Source organism: Rhea pennata, chromosome 8 (genome assembly GCF_028389875.1).
Source record: "Rhea pennata isolate bPtePen1 chromosome 8, bPtePen1.pri, whole genome shotgun sequence".
NCBI lineage: Eukaryota > Metazoa > Chordata > Aves > Rheiformes > Rheidae > Rhea > Rhea pennata.
The window spans coordinates 4521555-4542565 of record NC_084670.1 but is presented as its reverse complement, the minus strand read 5'-3'; the positions used below and the strand labels follow the sequence as shown (position 1 = coordinate 4542565).

The 21011-nt window shown below is 40.5% G+C and overlaps 1 protein-coding gene and 1 pseudogene across 5 annotated transcripts in view; one reads left to right on the top strand and one right to left on the bottom strand.

The window, feature by feature from the left end:
* The window catches only part of FGGY (FGGY carbohydrate kinase domain containing), a 152546-nt gene extending 143662 nt beyond the window's left edge, over positions 1-8884 (top strand). For all 5 annotated transcript variants that reach the window (XM_062581583.1, XM_062581581.1, XM_062581580.1 and 2 more), the window contains 2 exons: positions 7763-7824; positions 8639-8884. In XM_062581583.1, coding sequence (XP_062437567.1) covers positions 7763-7824; positions 8639-8720 — 144 coding nt within the window. In that variant the 3' untranslated portion in view covers positions 8721-8884. The remainder of the gene's footprint in view (positions 1-7762; positions 7825-8638) is intronic.
* Positions 8885-11667: 2783 nt separating this feature from the next.
* On the bottom strand, positions 11668-19751 carry LOC134143475 (E3 ubiquitin-protein ligase RNF170-like; annotated as a pseudogene).
* Between the last annotated feature and the right edge of the window lie 1260 nt (positions 19752-21011).

Genomic DNA, 21011 nt, shown 5'->3' with positions numbered 1-21011 from the left:
AGATAGATGATGTGACAATGATAGCTGACCCTCATCCTATTCTAAATTTGGTCTGCAGAATAAGTAATTAATATCATCGCTAGCATGACAGCCACCCTTTCCAGCAGCTGCATTGCTACTGCTGCTCCTCTTAAGGCTTTGTCTGTCAACTGGCCAGTCTGGTGAAAGAGCAAGTTCGATGTGACGCTGAGCTAGAGTGGTCACAATCTGTCTGGCACTCTGTAGTTATTGAAGCAGGGTAAAAGTAGATACTTTGGAGCTGGAGGTGGTGTTTGTTCTTGTGTCTGATTTTAAGGAGTGAAAAACACCCTCCTGTGTTACAGGACAAACTGAGTGATTTGTGCTGTAGACGTAGAGGGCAGCCCAGGACTGAGACCCGCATGTAGCGCGCACAGTACAAAATCAGAGACAAATCTGGAGTTTACAAACTGTTTATACAAGCCAAACCAAATCAAGGGCGGGAAAAGGTCTCAACCTATTTTAGAGATACATAACTGAAACTTAAAAGAGTAGGTTACATGTCCAAAGTAACTCATGAATCTGTGATAAATTTTCTCTGTCCCAATTCAGTGCTTGAACAGAAAACTGCCTTACCTCAGTACTGATGACTCATCCAAGGCCTGTGAAGTTGGCCTTGTCAACTGAAATTGGATAGTTTTAGGAGTTTAATAATGTTGGGCTTCTTCTAAGGTACCTGCCTGAATTCCCTTCACTGCAGTAACAGCCATTAAAAAAAAAAAAATGAGAGAGAGAGGGAGAGAGAGAGGGAGAGAGAGGGAGAGAGAGAGAGAGAGGAAAAAGGAAAAAACACCACGTACAGCAATCCTCTAATATGGACCAGTGCTGCTATCTAACATTACAGGCAGTGAGATACAAAAGTCCCATGACTATCACTAGAGCAGAGACTTGAAGTCAAGCCCTGAGCCAGCGCCCTGCTTGCTGGACCTGCTCACTGGACCTTCCACCCTTCTGCCCTCCTGCCCTCCCTCTCCTGCCCCATAGTCTCACTTGCAGACATAGATGGACAGAAACACCCTTTCTCTCTTCCTCTCTCTGAGGTCTGATGCTAGCACAGAAATCTGTGCTGGAACAGAGCAAAAAGAAAATACAAGCTTGTGTGAAATTTTCCACCTTTTCACTAAATGATTGAAAGCCAAATTTTCACACTTTGGTCTTAGGTGTGAAATTTTTACTTAACTTTAATATTTATGCATTATGTGTTTTAAAACTTGGCTTGCTTCATTCAGAATACCACAGAGAATTAAGTTACAGATTTTGGGCTTTGTGCATGCTGCCAAGATCTGCCCCTATAACTCAAATAAATTTAACGGGGCAAAAAAAGGACTAGAAAAATATTGTATATGGTCCATCACATGCTTTCTTCATGCAGTCATATTCCACTAAAAAGTAATATTCTTCCACTAAAAAGGGCTGTGTTTATATATATATTTTCATGTAACTCCTGTAGGCATAGATAAGACAAATTGTGCATCTCTAGGCTATTGAGTAAGCCGTCCCTAGATAAAAGCCTATAAGAAAACAGCAGCCTTGCTTGTAATTCTCAGAACAGTTTTGAAGTGTTTCTTAGACATCAACATTTCAAGAAATCTATTTATTCCCCTCCAAATCCAAGTGCTTCTGTGACTGGACTCCTAAAAATGATGTTAGAATCTGTTAGTCTCAGTTTATGTGTATAGAACGGAGATAAGAGAGAGAGATTCTTCGAGGTTGACAAATAGTAAAAATTACATAAAGCATAAATGTGTACTTATATTTATTGAATTTGTTATAAGGACTTAGAAGTGTGAAGAAAGTCTCCCTGTTAGTTTGAAGGTGCTTACACTTGCCAACTCTATAAATCTGAACAAATCTGGTGGGAGAGGATGTTCCTACATTTGAGTATATCCTAAGTGGGGCAACTTTTAAATGATTTTCCCACAATGCTGTAGATGGTAGAACTGTGCAGAAACACGGAAGGTCAAGACTGACATAAGTTGGAGACTACATAATGTTCTCAAGGTGGTGAAGGGGAAATTCCTGTTTCAAAGCTCTATCTGGTTCAGAAATTGAGGCTGAACTTCCATGCATACATGTGTCATTCTCAAAAATATGTGAAGAAGCATGTTCAGTAGTACAGCTTTCTCACCACATTTGGCTGTAGAAATGGCAGCTTTGATGTGATTGAATGATCTCTTGACTTATACTACCATGATAAAAATGAGTAGAATTTCATTCTTTTTCATGAGTACTAAGATAAGGTGAATTAGCAAATTCAGCTTGGGAAGAAGATGAACAAGCCATGCATCTTGTTCCAGCTCGTTCTGAGATTCCTGAATCAGTTATATAATGATTTATGATCCGCAACTATTTTACAACAGTTATTTTTCATCGCTTTCCATCATCCATCATTCTTAGGACGTTCATTCTTGGTGCCATTGCTGTCACTGGACAAGCTATAAACTAGCAGCACTCAGAGCACAGAGAAAACACACTGAATTTGTGCTTGCAAATGCCTCTTGGCTTTCACGTTGTCTGAGGATCCTTCCCCCATGTAGTTGTCACATTACTGTTATAACTGAAGCGTGGTATATCCATACTATTGGGTGAGCTTTGATCTCTGCTTTTATATGTGCAGGCCAAATGTTCTCAGCCGCTGAAACTGTACAGTAACACTTCAGATGATAGATGTTTGTTTTTACTGTTAAGTTAATAGCCATACTGGTTAAAACTCCTGACATTTCTTGGGATTATCGAAATGAGTAAGTGAGGAGAACACATCTGGGAAACTGCATTTGTGCCCAGATGCCTCATCCATTTAACTTTGGATACAATTTTTTAAAGTACTTGAATATAATAATAGCAAGAGCCCAAATCCTGGAAGGGTCTGCTGTTCCTAACTCATCAATTTCATTGGGATTTTATGACTTCTGTTTATCTCAGACCTAAAGATGATGCACATAAATCTACTTTCTCATTTGATGTGTGCTTTTAAGAGCCTACATCCTTTGAAAATCAGACATAGAGACCATTTGCAGGGAGGATAATCTTCGGGCTCCCTTTGCAGTCAGAGGGAGATGGGCCCTTCCTCTGTGACGGGCAGGATCACGCAGTGGGTGCTTTGGGTCAGCCCTTGCGGGAGCCCACTGAACCAAGGGAGCCCAGACTCCCAGTCTGAAGATAGCCCTTGTAAGCACCACTTTTGGGCTCCTGAAGTCAGGCTGACATGCTTTTCCTGACCTGCCAGAGTAGCTTGCTGCATTGCATCTGTCACATAGGGCTACGAACTTTTTTCTTTCCATTATATAAGGACAAAAGCTGAAAATTTCAGCTTTTATATGCTGGGTCAAAATAGGGTTTCTCCCCTACAGAGGGTGATGCTAGAGAACAAGGGGACACTTCTGCTCCACCGACAGCTTCTGAAGCCCTAGAAAGCCTTGGCCCTGCAGCGATGTGCTGTGGCGACCTGACTTACCCAGTGGCCCCTTGGGCCACAATATTATTGAGAGATCTGTTTGTTGAGACCTACCCTGGTTTCTTAAACTCATCCCCAGTCCCAGATGCTGCTAAAGAGCAGAGTTCAGCCACTTATGCCAAATAAATTGCTTTAAATAAAGATGAGCTTCCCATCCGGGTTGCCCTCCCGCCAGCAAAATAGCACCTTGTCTGGATGGAAATGTGGCTCTCTGGGCCTGTGCCTGCTGTCCTGGGTAGGGTAGTCCTGTTCTGCTGACTCTCCCCATGGTAAGCAGAGTGTTTACTGGCTTGTATCTGTCTCAGCTTTGACACTCTGACAAAAGGTTAGAAATCATGAATGCATCTCTTTATTCCTGCTCCACAGTGCCTCTCTTTTTTTTCTGTGTAAACCCTTCAACTTGCCTCTTGCCCAGTCTTTAGAAATAATGATCAAATGCGAACTTTCAGGGTTTATTTATAGCATAGCCTTTATAGAAAGAGAGAAAAGAAATGATTAAAAAGCAATTTTACAAAATATTTTGTTTTAAGAGAGAATTCATTGTGTTTAAATCACTGTATTCATTGTACTGTCTAGACTGGCAAACAAAGAAGATAAAGCGTCATTCAAATTAAGATTGTGAAGTTCTTGGTGTCTGGAATTATGGATTTGGATGTCAACCCTCAAACAAGCTATTTCTGAACAGCAGTATTATCAGTTTGCTATATTTAAGGCTCTGTGGAAGACAGAATAGTGCATAAGGTTGATCTGATTCAGTAATGCAGTTCTAATGTTCCTTTGTTCCTTATTTCATTATAAATTCATATTTTCAATATTTTGTTCCTTTTTGTCCCCAGAAAATTGTTGAAAAGGCTCTCCTCTGGGAGTAAAGTATTTGTTCAAACTAACAATGGCCAAGCTGATTTTAAAAAAAGGCAAATTAAGAGAGGAATTCACTTAGGGTATTTTGGGTGATCTAGTGTGAGCAAGTTTTTGAAAACTGCTGGCTTTTCAATGTGTTATACCACATTACAATGATGGCTGCTGTGAGAGCTTAATGCTGGGGATTCTCAGAGATATGCGTATACTTAAAAATACAAATGTGTTTACCTGCTAAACAGAAAGACAGCTTTGGCATCTTCCTGTGCTTAGGAAAATGTGCTAAATGTGGATAGATGGGTGAACCAGCAGCAGAAGATAAGCAGCAGCCAGGCCTTGTTTGCTGGTTTAGATCAGATTTTTAAGAATCAATTTTTCTTTAAAGACCTCTCAGTGTCTCCTGTCCTCGGGCTCCCATCCCAGTGGCAGCACCGTCCTTGGTGCCTCTCGAGAGCGCTGACGTGCCAAGGCTGCGGCAGAAAGGCTGGAGGCCCACTGCAGGTTCAGAGCAGCTTTATTTATAACTTTGGGAAGTCACAGGAGAAAAGAGGGAAAAATAACTTCAAATTGAAAGGGAGGCTTAGGTTGGGGGAAAAGATTGGCGTTTTGGAGTACTTATTGAAACGTTTTGCTGCTTGGCGCATTATTAGGAGCAATGAAAGATCTCATCCAGCCCACAGTGAGTGCAAGGGGTTTTCATCAGCTCTGCAGAGACTTGATTTGGCCCTTGTGGTCCCTGAACATGCTTAAAGGTCACTGCTGTGACGAGCTTCCAGCCTGAAGGCTGATGTTTCGCGGCTGCACCGTGTGTAGTTGGACCTTGCTCGTGCGACGGTGGAGGAGCGGGAGCCCGAGGACACGCAGGCGGGAGCCCGAGCCGGCGCGCCCCGTGGTGCAGGGCAGCCGTGCCGCGCGAGCTGCGCTTGCAGTAGCCCACACCTCCTTCATCTGCTTCAGGCTCTGCTGGTGGCTCTTCTCTCCAAACTGAACAGAAAAACCTCGCAGTTAGATGATGGTAACAGCATAAAAATAAAACCTGCCTACATGTTTGTTTACCTCGAAAGGCTGGCGTATTCCCAAAGAGGCAGTAGTGCGTCTTTCAGCACTGAAAGTCGTAAGAGGCCCCAGAGCAAAGCAGACTGTAGTGTATTTATGACAGAAGCAGGCAGAAGCGGAGCCTCCCCTGGGGACGGTGCAGTCCGTGTCCTGTTTTGCTAATGTTCCCCAGAGTAGGACAGCATTCAATAGAAGGTGTAAAGCAGGGAGCTGAAAGTAATGTGGCTGGTTAGCATTAGTGAGCGTGCTTCCAGGGGCTTTGCTACCCAGCGTGAGGTTATCTTGATGCGGTCTGCGATTCCCCAGTAAGACATGAAGCTGTCTTAAAATGTGTTGCTGATTATAATGGAGCGAATTGTCTGCTGTTTTTTTTTTTCCCTCTGCATTCATTAATTTTGTGGGCAGCCTCTAAATCCAGATGACAACATAAGGGGATTGTGAAAGATAGGCTATTGTAAGCAAGAAAATGCTGGAGTTAGTATCACCTGTTAAAGAACAGGGAATAAATGGTCGTTTCTCTTCCCAGGAAAGACTTCAACCTTTCCATGTCAGTATTTTAATCTGGCTGTTGTGCAAAATTTCTCTGCCAGCAGGCTCACATGTCCCTGAGAAGGGAACACACTATCTCACTAGAAGTGTTATTTCAAGGGTGTTTCTTAGGAAATCAGAGTGCAATCAACTTCTGCACATCTGAAAGAGTATGGGCATATGAATGCCCAGAAATACTCATCTGTTGTTTTATCAGAAGCATTTATAAGAGTAAAATCCTGACTGTGCTGGCATCACTGTCAGTGCTTTTTACTTCAGTAGAACCAGGATTTCATCTAGTATTTACCCTCTGGAGTAGACAAATGTAAAAAGTACATGTTCCACACACTAATAACACATTTAGATTGGAATTATAAAAGGATTTGTTGATGCTGTGTGAGAAAAGAAGCAAACATACCCAGACCATACCGGGCAGTGCAGGCGCAGGCTCAGCCAGCCAGGCAGAGCCCCGCGGGGCCACCTCCTGCACTGGCCCACGAGTGTCATCCCAAGCACTGTGCATCTAGTCAAACAGACACTGCTGTGCATGGGAGAAAAGAGTATCTGTTGGCTTTACGGGCAGTCCGCTTGCATCCTGGCATTTAGGTCATGATCATTTAACACGGGGGAAATGAGAAACCAGAAGATGTAAGGTCTGCACATCACTTGCTTATCCTCAGAGCCTCTCTGCCTGTTCTGGGTCAGTGAAATTGTGCTTACGTTGTTCATCTACGTTGTAGTGCTCTGTGAGATCCTCAGCTGTAAAACACTGAGTTAGTGGAGTGCAAAGTTTTTACTACAGCAGATATTACAGCTTATAAAATCATCCAACCCTTAAAAAAATCTAGCTATAATATTTGACTAGATGGCTTCCAGCAGTAGCAGCTTGCACAGGCTGACTGTTCTGTCGGGGTCATTCTGATAGTCTCATCGTGTTATGCTTTAGGTGCTAGTATTTAAACAGATTTAAGATCCTGCTTAGAAAATATGAAGGCTGATATAGGTTTAGTGAGACACTGATACTTGAATCTTGGATCATTTATAATATATTTAACATTGTTACATCTGAAAGCAATTGCTCTAATGCTTCTTGTGAATGCTTAAAATAGTCTAAGCCTGCTGCCTCCACCCTTGCCTAAGAGTTGGAGCTTGATCCTCTACTAATATTGGTGATTAGTGTTTCATTCCAGTGGGATTGCTTGGGAGAATCCCTAGAAAATCCAAATCTCACAGAGATCAGGGAAAGAATTGAACTACTTGGTCTTCTCCCTCCACAAGTGATGCTGTCCTGGAAAATCCTTCTGTAGGGGTTTCTGCAAAATCTCTTGGTCTGACTTTGTTTTGGCCAAAAGCAGAATAGGATCAAACTCTGTTTCATACACCTTTGCGCTGGAATGTGAGAGCCACGGTGGGCTCCAGAACAGAACTTTGCAAGTTATATTTAGCTTCTGGAGACACTCGAGCCCTCTTCTTGCTACAGGGAATTGATACTTTAGGAAAACAATTAAGGAATCTCATGTAAAGTATCTTTTTATTTGAGAAATGACCCCTCTGGGGATGCAGTATTTGACGTTTCCTTTGGTTAGTGTAAATAATAAAAGATAAGTCTGTTCTGCCTCAGCCTCCCAGTAAGAAAGAGGAACAGATTCTGGTTTATGGAGAGGTCTGCAGTACTTTGTTCTTATGACTACTATATAATGGGATTGAACATATTTTGTGCCATCTGGCCTGCTCAGCTGAAACAAAATACATCAGTAATGTTCCGATTGGTTTTGAAACATCTTGTTCTTGTCAAAAAGTATTTTAAATCAAAACAGGCTTTTCCAGTTTGTGTTTGTCTTTTACTAGGAGGCCATGGCGAAAATGGGAAAAATCGGGAGAGTCGTGCAGCCAAACCATGAGGATAAAAGGTAATTCCGAGTTTTGTGTGTTCACCTATGAGAATTTAGTTAAAATGAAGGTGAGACCTGTCTTTTTCTGGCCCTGCCTGAATGCAGTGGTATTTATCAGTCAGGTTTTTTAAGGGTTGTGTGGGTGCCCAACTCTTCAACGTAGGTGAAGGCATTCGTGTGCTATCCGTAGGATGTCAGCACTGAAACCAGTAACTCTCTACCCAACCCCCCGGCTTTCCTTGGCGGTTTTCCAAACAGTGCCTTCGGGTCCTGCCTCGCCGAGCGCTTCCCACGTTAGCTGGGCGCGATGTCTGTGCGCGTCCGGCGCCCCGGGCGAGCGGCCCCGAGCGGCCCCGAGGGGCCTCGGGCAGCTCCGAGCGGCTCCGAGCGGCCTCGGGCGGCTCCGAGCGGCCTCGGGCGGCCCCGAGCGGCCCCGAGCAGCGGCGGCGCCGGCCGAGGGGCGCGGGCGCCACCTGGCGGCGGCGGGGCGGCGCGGCAGCGGGAGGGAGGGAGCGCAGCGCTGCGCTCTGAGCGCCGCGGGGCCGCGGGCTCTGCCCGGGCGCTCCAGCGGGCACCACAGCGCCGGAGTCCGCCGGTACGGGCTCCCACCGGCAGGGAGCTCGGGGGAAGAATCAAAAGCTGGCTGTGGGGTAAACGCAAAGTATAATTACAGCTTGTGCTCCGGCAGCGTGTAGGACCCTGAGCCAACCAAACTGGTAATTACAGCAGAATCAAAGCTACTTTGATGCTGCAGCGAAGAGGGTAAACATGTGTTACAGGAGCTTAAGTCTTAAAATGTCAGGCTTTGTTCAATTTAACTTTTTTAACGCAGATTTTATGACAAGAAATACGAAGTATTTTTGAAACTTGTGGAACATCAGAGGGAGTATCGTTCTATCATGAAAAGCTTCTAATCCAGATCACACAGTCTGGGAATAACACGGGTCACAAATTTCCAGGTACTTTAGGCAGAGGTAATTTTTTCTTGTGTTGTTCACTGTAAAAATACACTTTTACCATCAAAAAATGTACATTTTCATTTTTAATTAGAAATAAAATGCATTCATTTCAGTGTGAAGCAGTGGGTATTTTCTGTTTGTGATCCATGCACACCAGGGGCAATGAATCATCATTTACTCCAGCCAGGGAAAACAAAATAAAACCAGCTGCTAGTAGCTAGTGCCAGTATTCAGAGAGTGGCCACAAGCAGGAACAGCATAAAAAGCAATTTAACTGATGTAAGGCAGTCTACCAAGTGAGGTGGAGTTGAATCGCTGACCTTCGCCATGCTTTTCACAGATAACCATCAACTGCACTGCAAATGGGCCTTTAAATTCTACACCTACGACCAAGTTGTGATTTCCATTATAAAATACTATCTGTTTTTTTACTATGATTATAGTATTTTTGTTGGGTGATATTTGGGAATCACTTTTGCTGCTGAGAAATGTTTTTCTCTCTGTTTTTTTTTTTCTGTTCCCTACCTCTTTTTGCTGTCTCCATTCTTGCAGAGCAGTCATTTTTATGTCAAAACTTTGAGCCATTTTGGCTTTTGCAAGTAACTAGCTCTCAGTGCACATTAATCACAGTGCAGATGTGAAACAGCCCACTGTTGAAAGTTTAAGCTGAGCAGGCACAGTTGCTGAAAGTACGCTTATAGTGCAGGTGTATTCCCTCCGTCCTGCCAGCGGCCTCCCGGGGAGTCGGCCCTGAAACAGTCCAGCTCGCCACATCCATTCCCACTTGCTTCAGACAGACCCAGCTCAAAATGTGCTTCTGTGTTGCATGCCAGCTCCAGAGTTAAACTGAGTGACAACAGAGAACGTAGTGAGACAGAAAGCAGGTTTTCCTTCCTTTGTCTAGCATGTGTTAATGCTCAGAAACCTTCCTGTGATCCACATCAGAGCTGTCCTCTAGGCAGCTTGTGGCCAAATTGAATCAACCAGAGGCTTTTATTGTTCTCTGATGATTTTGAAGGCTGCCCCAGACAGTTAACCCTACAAGACGCTGTCAGGGTCATACCTCCAGATCAGGGCATGACTCGCCTATGGAAGTAGAGAAGTTGGGCACTTGGGTTCTATAAAAGAAAAATGTCTCACCTCAGAGAGAGCAAATTGTTTCAATCCTGCAAGATCTGAATCCTTCCAGTGCCTTCAGTGAGATTCTCTCACAAATTCCCTTTGCAATTTGTCTACTACTCAGTCATGAAAGATAATATTCTGTTTAAAAAGCAAAAACAGGAGCCCTAACTGAGGGAAGAGATGAAGAAGCAAGAGGGAGAACAGAAAAGCACTTGTAAACCAACTGTAACTCTGCCATAGGTCACTGATGAGACCCTTGATTTCTTAAACTACAATCTGCCACCTTCTTGGTGAGCCCTTGATTATGCAGAAGAAAAAACCTACAAGCCATTTACATGGAGTTAGTATTCATATAGATGGACTCCATCTTTATACACTTAACTTGATAGAAATTCCAGTCTTTAGTAATGACGTAGGCTGTAATTCCCAGTTAAATGCAAACAGAAGTTACACAATAACAAAATTACACTTGGAGAACTTGGAAAATAATAGTTTCTGGGTTTTTTATGCTAGCAGTCAAAAACATCTGGTAATTTTTTTAAAGAAACAATGCACTTCCTGCCTTGTAGTTCATGGAAAAGCAATTGTTACATTTCCAAAGTACCCATTGTTAAGAGAAACAGCTTTACAAGTTCAGGGACATAATTAAAGACAATGACAGTTGATGGGAATAAAATGAAGAAACATGATAACAAAAAGTGTAACAAGCAAGAAAACTCATGCAACACACTGGTATATCATAACATAAAATTCCTAAGCACAATAAAAATGTCAATTGAAAATACACAGAGAGAAAAAAAACGTTGAAGACCAGTGTATCGTGAACAACAAATACTCATATTATGTCTTATGTCTATATACAACTAATGTGTAAAAATGAAGTCCATTGACTCCAAATACATAGCAAATGTACAGATTATACAGAGACAGATACATAACATCGTCTGGTATTGTACCAGCAGTTTGAACTCTTTGCAGATCAACACCCGCACACCAACTTTAGCAAACTTTCCATAAACTTCCTGTGATTTATATCATCGTCATAAATTTGACTTTGATCTCTCTGGCTGAACTGGTACCAAGCTTTAACAAGGAAGTTACAAGGAGCGTACAAGTCTACAAAGGAAACAAACAGTCATGTTGACTTTGATAAAACTTAGATGCACAGAATTCAAGGAAACTGTGTACCTTGCGTAGGCCTTTATGAAACTGGGATCTGTTCACATTATTGAATGATTTTCTTAATGCTGTTCTGTCCTTGTAATACTTCTACTATATAATTGCATTTTTGTTTCAAGCCAGTGTTGCTAAGAGTTTCATATTGTCCATTTTGGAATGTGGCCTTACAGAGCTGTAAGAATCTGTTTTGCAATGGATGAGTAATTAGTTACGACAACACAAAGTGCCAATACAAGATTATGCAGAGGTATTATGTAACACTCCTTGTGTCATACAAGACATAGCAAATTCTACAGATTACTAACTTCTCAAATTAAAATTTTATTCAAATTGAGCCAAGATGTAAAATGTTAAAGCTAAAGAGTTCTAAAACTCTTCAACTGCAAATTGATTAGCTTTGTAATTTTAGATTTTAGGCCTTGTTCATAGCTTTAGGCACTTTTAATTCAGGTATTTTATATAAATATAAGTGTAGAGAAGTCCAGCATGAAAGAGTCTAGCAAATATATGGTTGCAAGTAAAACTAGCCTTCTAATCATTTGCACATTGAATCATTTGGCTGTGCCAAGTATCTCTAAGTCTTGCTTCAGCCTTTGTCCACAGCAGAATGACAAATCCATCATATGCTACCCTGAATCAAGGCGAAGCCTCTCACCATTTGATGAAACTGAGGAATCAAAGTTAGAGTCAGTCAGGATTCTGACAGCATGCTCTCATTATGCAGACCTTGCCGTATCTGCTCTGTCTGATATAATTTGCTAACAAATCTTTATCATGCATACTAAAAGAAGAAAAACTTCCACTATGTCATCAGCTGCTCCGGATATTCTACAGAGAAGCCCAGGCATCATGTCAATGGAGAAGGTAAGCAAATGATTGTTCCAAAGGAGCATACAACAACTCCTAGGAAAAAAAAATGCATACGAGACCGTCCCAGGTAAAGATTCCTTGCGACACAATGTAACAGCAGGAATAACGGCATGTCATAAAGGTAATCTGCAAACTAAATATTCAGATGAGTTATGGTATGTTACGTTCTAGTTCATGTTGAACAGGTCTATAAGCACTTTTAGATTCAGATCTCTTGAATGTAAAAACTTTCTGTGCTGTCCAAGTCCACCTACACAGTTTAATTATTTTTAGGATCTAGAGGCACACTTCTGAAAGGAATCCCCATTCCCCTAGCACTTTGGAAAGAAAGTATTGTGCATGTTGTTGCATTCCTTTGGAAACTGAGCCTTAATGTTGCTTGAGTATGTACCTTTCTATACCATAGGACTGAGTGATTATTCCTCTTCATTAATGCTAGTTTGTTGGGTTGAAAAATAACATTCACCTCCACAGTGCCTAGTTTATTTAGTCCACGAATTAAAGCAAACTCCATAGTCCTTTTAAGGCTCCATACCAGGGTGTGACAGGAAAGGAAGATTTGCTTTGGTGATACATGCTGTCAAGAATGGGCCTCATCTGTGCCTTCAGCCCCCCTCTTTCACATCACTTCCACTGCCTGTCATGTCCCTGTACCAGCTGGGAGTCTAGCTGTAACAGAGTACAGAGCCAGCATGGACTGCTCACATTTGGCAATACCTAGGGAAGCAAACAGCTGCTTTGTATGTTGGAATATGAATTGGCACAAAAATTTCAGAGGCAGATTAAATCCTAGAATTCAAATCTGAACTCAGATTTGAAAGTTTCAGGCCGACCATTTCACATTTCATCTCACACTACTTTCTCCTCCCTGCTAGGATGGCTGCAGAATGACTTCTTTGAGCTAGGAACTCTGAGAAGCACTTTCAGTGGACGATGCTGAATCGGCAAGCCTTTCCTATGATACCACCAATAAGTGTATAAAGAGATAATTCACATACAAATTGGTTTTCATAGCTGTGGTCTCTTTCAATCCACTATGTGTTATGCAATACTAACTAGGTAAATGTGGAATTACAAACACAGGCTGAGGTTGCCCTGAGAAACATTTGTTGTAATCTCTAATGTCAGGTACAGTTTGATTATTTGGTTTACCTTCTTTTCACAAGAGGTTATCCAGAAGAATCACCTGCATTAGGAGAAGATAAACATCAGCACTGTGTATTTTAATCTTTAGTATTAACAGTACTGTTCTGCAGTACATGTCTGTCCATATTCTCCTTCTCAAGTTGATCTTTGTCCAGTGTCAGTAGTTCAGCTGTAGCAAGAATATTTACTAAATGCAGACTTCTTTGATAACCTGCATGCAATCTTCCAATATGACAGGCAGCCCCTGGCATAGAGAGAAATTCTGTCCTGTTTTTATGGAGTATTATGCTGGACATTCAATGAACTATACAAAAGTAAGTTGCTGGAGGCCTGTTTAATATGTCACATAGTTGCCTGATATGACATGTGTCAACAGATAAATGCAAATGGCTTCACTGTCATTCAAGTCTAAATGGATTTTGAAATGCTGTGGAAAATCAGAGGATAGATAAAGTTGATTCTAAGTGTCCAAGTTTCATATTTTGTAGTTATCATGATCTGGATGACTACAAGGGAGATAACTCTTACCTTTTGTCTGCAGAGAGGGCAGGTTATTGCTCCTAACCAGAGACTGTGTTTCTAGTATAAAATTGGACAGGAACCTACAAAAAAATTATATGATCAGATTAAGATAGATGGAGAACATTTAAGGATATTTAATTTGTATAAGGTAGTTAGCAGAATTAATAAACCCTCTTTCTGCAGCTGACTGTACAGTTAGTTTAATTCTTTGCTTTCATTTTAATTTGTGGTTTTATTCTGCAAAGTGACTATGTAAAAATAGTGTCTTAAGTCTTCTACATCGATATATACAGAGATACATAGAACTCCCTCAGGGAGACTTTGATATTTTAATTCCCGTTGACAGCATCTTCCCTGTGGAGCTCCCTTGGCTGTGGCTGAAGCGCTCAGGAATATAGGGGCCCTTCCAATTCATGTGTATGTAGCACAGTGCAATGCAGACTGCTATGTTGGCTGCTGTGGAGAAAAGCAGTTCAGCTGCATAGCTGTGGAGCTTCTCTAGAGCCAATATATCCTTTAAGGGTTCTGAGGGCTAATTATCCCAAATAAACCAACATACCCAGCCAAGGCACAGCCTGCTCATTCAAAGTCCTGCCTGGTACAACACATCTCATAGTGATGAAGTATCATACATTGGGCTGTTTTGTCTTTTCGCTTTAATTTTTTTTTCTTACTACATTTCAACTCTGTTACACCTTTGGAATGGCATAGCTTTGGAAAAATAAGTTGCTGCATTCTATTTCCTTCTTGACAAGACAACTGATAGCTAATTTCCAAATGCAATGTCATCTTTTCTTAGGTCTCAGGTATACCAGAGAGCAGAGGACACTAAGACTAGACTGCACACATTACTGACAGCCGTGGTTGACATACCGGAATGTCAGTGCTGGCATTTCAGTTAATATAGCAAAGCATAAATAGCATCTAATCACAAGCAGCACAGCTTGACTTTCAGCTTCTGGGCTCACTGTGCACTGTGACAAGTCAAGAAAAAAAAATGTCTTAACATGTAAACTGATCAAATTTGACAAGGACTCCAGTGAAAACAGAAGCAGAACACTGCATTGCCATTTTGATGGAGTTGTTTTATGGAAATGAACTATGCTCTTTGTTCTTAAAAATAACCAGGGCCAGCAAGTAGATTCCTGTAAGCAAGAAGTCTTCAGCAGCCTCAGTGCAGGGTTTTTCCGCACCCAGACATTCTTTGTCCATTGACACTGAAAAGTGGGTATTAGAGAAACAATGTGTTCAAATCAAGTATATAAATGGTAATGATGTTATCAATTATGTCCTCTAGAATAGGGATGTCAAATTCAGCCTAAAGACATTTTTGTGAGCCTCGCCCTAATTGTTAGAACAATGCTTTTTACTTTTATTTTTCAGTTGAATGCAGGGTTTTTCTTCATGACTTTTCTATTCTGTTTGCATATACAGAACAGTTGGTTGGGCACATGACTGTGTTTATATCTGAATCCCCATGTGGTATGTATAAACTCAGTCTGGCAGCCAGCTTAAGGTTTTGCTTGAACATTGGAAAAGCCTGATGCATTTGCTTGCATTTGACAAACATGATGCCTGACTTGAGGAACTGTTCTGACTACCGAGGTCCAGACCCTGTATCGTGGTCAGCATGGAGGTATTGTTGTGCCTCTGCGCAGTCCTACTGATGACAATGGGATAATAATGGATCCCTTAGTTCTTCAAGGGCTTTTAAAAAAAACATCCAGTAGGAATTAAAATTTGCCACATCCAGAATCATTTGTTTAGGAGAATAGGAAGGGCAGGACTCCTCTGAAGTTGACCTATTTGTATTTCAATGCATTTTCCATAAAATAGATAAAAATCCTGTTTTAATCTAGCGCGCTACACAGCCTTCTGAGGGAGTCCATAGGTTTCTCTAAAATACCTCTATGGTTATAGTTAATTAAAAAAATAATAATATTGCTCCAGGATCACTTTTCACTTGAACTTCCTGAACATATGGTTCAAACTGAAGCTGAAAAGGAAAACTTTAAGACAAACTGTATGAGTTACTACTACTAATAAAATCAGACATTTTTTATAAGTCCACATTAATCTTCTTTAAAAGCTCTGGGTTGACCACATTTTCTAAATAAAACATTTACCAAAGTGGAATTTATTAAGCGTATGCAGCATTGCCTTAGCTCTGTTCCGGAGGGCATCCAGGAAAGTTTTATTACTAATTTCAGTCACAACAGACTTAGATCTATGCCGAATGGTTTTGATAAGCCCAGTGTAACGTTTTATTGGTTTAAGACATGAAAAACAGACGTGTTACAGAGACTGCTTGTACTGTATAAATACAATCATGACATGTATAATGCATTGCACTGGAATCTATGCTTCAGAGTGTAAATGATGATGTACTTGGGGAAAGTAAAGTCTAACTAAATATATGTAGCTAGTGATAACAATGTATAAAGCTTGCATTTGGTACTTCTCTGCAGGTCTCCAGATGTTATAAAATAAAGCTCATTATGTCTTATTAACAGATGGAAAAGGGAAAATCATACTGGGCCAGAGAAAGAAGAAAGGTAATGATCTTCGTTGTTATGTCTGTCTTTGTATTTGAAACCATAACTTCTGTGATATTATTTGAAACATGTTTTGAGGTCTTATGAGCCTTTTTGTTCTGGAGCGAGTTATATTCAAAGCATCCTGTCTGCACATGTGAGCATGTTATAAAGCAGGTTACGTGCATAAAAGCATGAAATGTCCTGAAGCATTTATGTGATGTTACTCATGTGACAGGTGGGCCCTACAAAGAGGCTGTAGCTGTTGGTGATTCATTGATTTGCAGTGCTTTCACAGGATGAGGACAGTAGCAGTGCAGAGTGAGTTGTTCTGGGTAAGCATCATTTCAATCTAGAGAAAAGTGGCACTTTCTAAAAAACAAAAATGTGCTTTTATTGCAACAGCATTAACAGCTTAATGTCTTGTACTCATTTATGCTCAAGCCTTTTCATAACATGCGAAAAAAAGTGCAAATGGCTTGTGAATATAGCTTACACTTGCTTTAAATTCTCTAAATCCTGGAACAGTAGAAAGGAGCTTTATGATTCTGCCCAGCATCTTTTGATGTGTCTTGCTGTTGCAGTGTCAGATATTACTGCTTCCAGCTGTTGCCCTGCCCCGCTGCCAGAGGTTACTATCTCATGCTGCACAATAGCATTAAAGTACCTTCACTGGCACTTTCTGCCTCATCAGATCATGAAAACTGACTCTCTTCTGTCACCCCTGTTGTGGGGACAGTGGCCTTCAGCAAGGGACATGGCAAGCAACTGGGGTAGTGAGGTTGTAAACCATGCCTGTAATTCACTGCAGGAGGTATATCAGGGATCTGAGAGAAAACAAAGTTCTGTCCAGCTATTCCAGTGGCCTTATCCTGCTCCCTTCTGGAGCAGATGCAAAGCTCCCACTGACTTTACTGGTACAGAATGTGGGCCTTAAAAATCATGAGATTCTCCCTTAGAAATGCAGTATGTCTCACTTCACTATTTTGTGCTTCATCCTTGTCTCCCTTTGAAAAATTATTTAAACTTTTAAAATCCTAACTGTATTCCTTAGGAGAGGCATTTAGCAGATGCATGTCTCTATAGAATTAAGGTTTTATTTAGATTACCCAGAGAATTTAGCTGCACTGGATGAGGTCAAGGGACTGCACTGCAGGCAGCCTCAAAAAAAGGACCCTCACACTGTTTTGCCAGGCAGCGTGTCTAAATCTGGACCTGTCACTTTCCTATTAAAACAGATCCTGGATTGGAATAAAGAGTTACTGAGCATGCATCATGATGTCTTCAAACGTGTTTTCTCAATATGACCACAATGATTTACTTAAAAATAAGATAAATATATTAAAAGAAGGTTTATACATGACTAAAACTCACTTTTATAATAGTATCGTGTGTAACTTCCACTACATTTTCATTTAGAATTCTTTTACAATACTATAAAATATAGTGATTATGCCTTATTTCTCGAGATTACTTCTGGTTTATTTTATGCAGTTGTTTCACACACGAGCAAGCCTGTGGAACATGATACAGCGTTCCACATGGGACAGCTGGGTTTCTATGCTGTTCAGTACTGATATGCAGAAAGATGAGCTGTCTGCCCATGAGTGAGTTCATGCTAGAAGATAAGACTTTGTTTTATCTTTTATGGTCTTTCATGGAGCTTTTACAGTCCCAAACTGTGCAATTGTAAGACTGTTAATTTCTGTAACTAAGGTTTTTGCATAGTTGAATACAAAGTGTGTTTTTATGGACCTTTTTTCCCATTCCTTGAGTTTGTACTGTAGTTTAACAGTATCCTGAACAGATGATCTGTTGTCTGCTTCTCTTAAGACTTCCTGGGCACTTCAAAAGTTCTTAAGCATTTTGTAAATGTGAAATCAATGAGCAAATAAAAATGTTACTGATTTTGGGGGGTAATTTAAAGATGGGACTTCTCCTACTTCTAGTGGCAGAACTTTAATTAATTCCAGGCTTGGGCTGTTACATCTGTAGAACTTGAGAACTCTGTAAGGAGATTTAGCAGCCTGTATAAGCATTGTACTGTATCTAGAAAACTTACCACAGAAATAGATGTCCACACTTGTTTTCTACTGGGATGGAGCTGTTTGGAGACAGATTGGGCAGCTGAAGTCACGGTGATTGCAAGGTCACCAAATTTGGAGAGATTCCTACAAGAGTAGTAGTACAGAGTCTTTAGTAAATTAATATTTTGATTGACATATTCAGTTTATTGATAAAAATGCACTATGAATAGCAGAGATTCACAGAAACCAAGTATGAATGGTATGTAACTAATAATTAACTCAGCAGATAAGGAAAATCAGGCACAAAGAAATGATCTGTTTAATCCTACAGAAAGAATCACTGTCAGAGGTAGGATCATGATGCCAAGTTTCTGTTTCCAGTGGTATATTCACAGGCCACTGGATAATATTTACATTTTGGAGGCCAGAAGAGTTTGAACCAGTGGCTTGTCCAGTTACCGTTATTAGCCAGACAGTACCCAAAGTCTACCTTAATAGATTTTGGATTTTTTTCTTACATTTTTGTAGTCATGTGTATCAGGTAAATGTACTGAAATAAAGAGTAGTGCATTTTCCGCCTGCCTTGGGATGGCAGGATAGTATTCTTAGCATGTATCACAGGCTGTGTAGCAAAAAGTCTTCTTAAGTGAAAAGATTGCTTTCAAACAACTGCTCCTTTGCTTAGGAAGGTCTGCAGTTAAGAATAATACTGAGCTGTGGTTTTGAAATGTGAAGATAGGAGTTTTGTCAGTCTCTGAAATCCTAAAGAGACCTTCTGAAATCCAAAGTGTGCACACCTGTATTATAATATTTCTGGAGTAGTCTGTCCCCCAGTGGAAAGGCTGGAGGATGTATGTTGTTCCTCCAATATTTGTTCCTAAATCATTGCCTAAAAGTCGTAAAAATCTGTTTGGCAGTATATTCATCTGTGCCAGGACTGTTTGATACAGTGAGAAATAAAATAACCATTCTGGTTCCTTGCCATAACAGAAGGTTTTTGCCAGCTTTATTATGATGTATTAGCTAATCTGCAATGGATGACTGGCCTGCTTGTTTTGTCACAGCATATGAAGAAAAACTTATATTTGACCATATGTTTCATTGCCATAACCATAATGAGATAAGTCTTTGAAGAGAGTCTAATAATGTGATTAGTTTCCTTTCCTTCTGGAGAAAAGGTTATTTCAGTTTTTGTGTTAGTCCCAGAAAAAAGGAGCTCTCCTGAAATTAGGAAGGAGCTTCCAAAGAAGTTCATGTACTTTAAGGAAGTGTCTTGAAGGTTAGCGATAGTAACTGTCCTCTACTGGTGTGCATGTTTAGAGAGGTTCAAAAGGAGACCAGCATCAATTCCAGTTTTATTTTGCATTTTGATCAAAAAATGGTGAACTCCGTACACTCCTTAATGACCACAGAGGATCAGCATTAGATGGAATAGGCACTTTTTCCATTACTGAAATAAGGCATTTGGATGTGATGATCTTGTACTTTGAGATTATAGTATCGCTGTATGCTTGCTGTCTCTTGTTGCCCATCAAGAAGGTAGGTGCCAAATAGGTTTGTCTTTCAGATATTGAATTGGCACCCATCTTGACAGATCAATGAATTTACTTCTGTGTATTTGACCTATTTATACAAGTTCTGATAAAGAGAAAATTGAATAGATTTTAGATTTTGCATGTCAAATATTGGTAAATCCAGAATGACTGTGAAGATTCAGCTCATTGACTGCAGACAAAGATTTTTTTTTATTTAGTTAGTTTTTCTTACTATTTTTTTTCTAATGTAATGATTCCAAGAAAAAAGAAGGATGTTGTCATGCAGATCTGCCAAACAAATGACCATGAAACCTGGTATCTCTTTGCCACAGCCATGCCTAAAATATTCCTGTAATGAGGATCTATAAACAAAAACTGGAGGTTTTAAAACAAAAAGTCACAACTACTGGAAACAGTCTTTCTCCTTTACTGTTCATGAAGTTATAAATTTGTGTGCCTCTGATACCCAGTAATTCAAATGCTGAAGATGTCTATGTGTTTCTTCAGATTTTCCCCTCTATGCACTGATAAGATGCTCTTGATTACCTGCTAAGGTAACAACCATGCAATGGCTCAACAAAGCAGAGATTATTGAATATGAATAAATAAAATAATACCAAGAAGAGATTCAAGTCCAACACGCTGACAAATGACCTCCTGGGAAACAGCTTTTGCTGTACTATTACTCAGGATACGTATGGCATTTTGCATTCCTGTATTTTGACTTTGCATGCTGTACTGATGGTATATTTGCAGAGTCAGAAAGGCATTATTTCAACTGATGTAAACAGTAACAGTTTACATCAACTGAAGAACTGCCCCAGAATGGACAACCATTGTGTTTGCAAAAACTGCCTACGTTGCAAAAGCTGATCAGGTATTAGCTCTTTATTTTTGCAGAGTAATAACACACACATTTCTTTTGCTTTGTCTCATGCAAAAAATGGAACCAAGTGTTTCTAATTATGTAATAGATATTCAATCAGGAGAAAGCCAGCATTCCCAGACCATAACAGTTGGAAATTCTGAAAAGCTCCCTTGCCCTCTGCAACCTCAACAAGTCTAAACTACTTGTGTAGTTTGTATTAGAATATGTTGTACAGTAATTAACTTACTATATGATTCCTAGGGGACAAATGATTGTAGCTTTTTTCTGGATGACTCATCTTCTGCTGACTTACATAAGCAAATCTATAGAAACAGAATTGTGCTGTTTAGAAAATGGGAAAATTGAATATTACTACGTTGCTCCATGATATCATTTTGGCTACTGAGGTTAGCTGCCACGCAAACAGTTGGAAACTTGTCAGC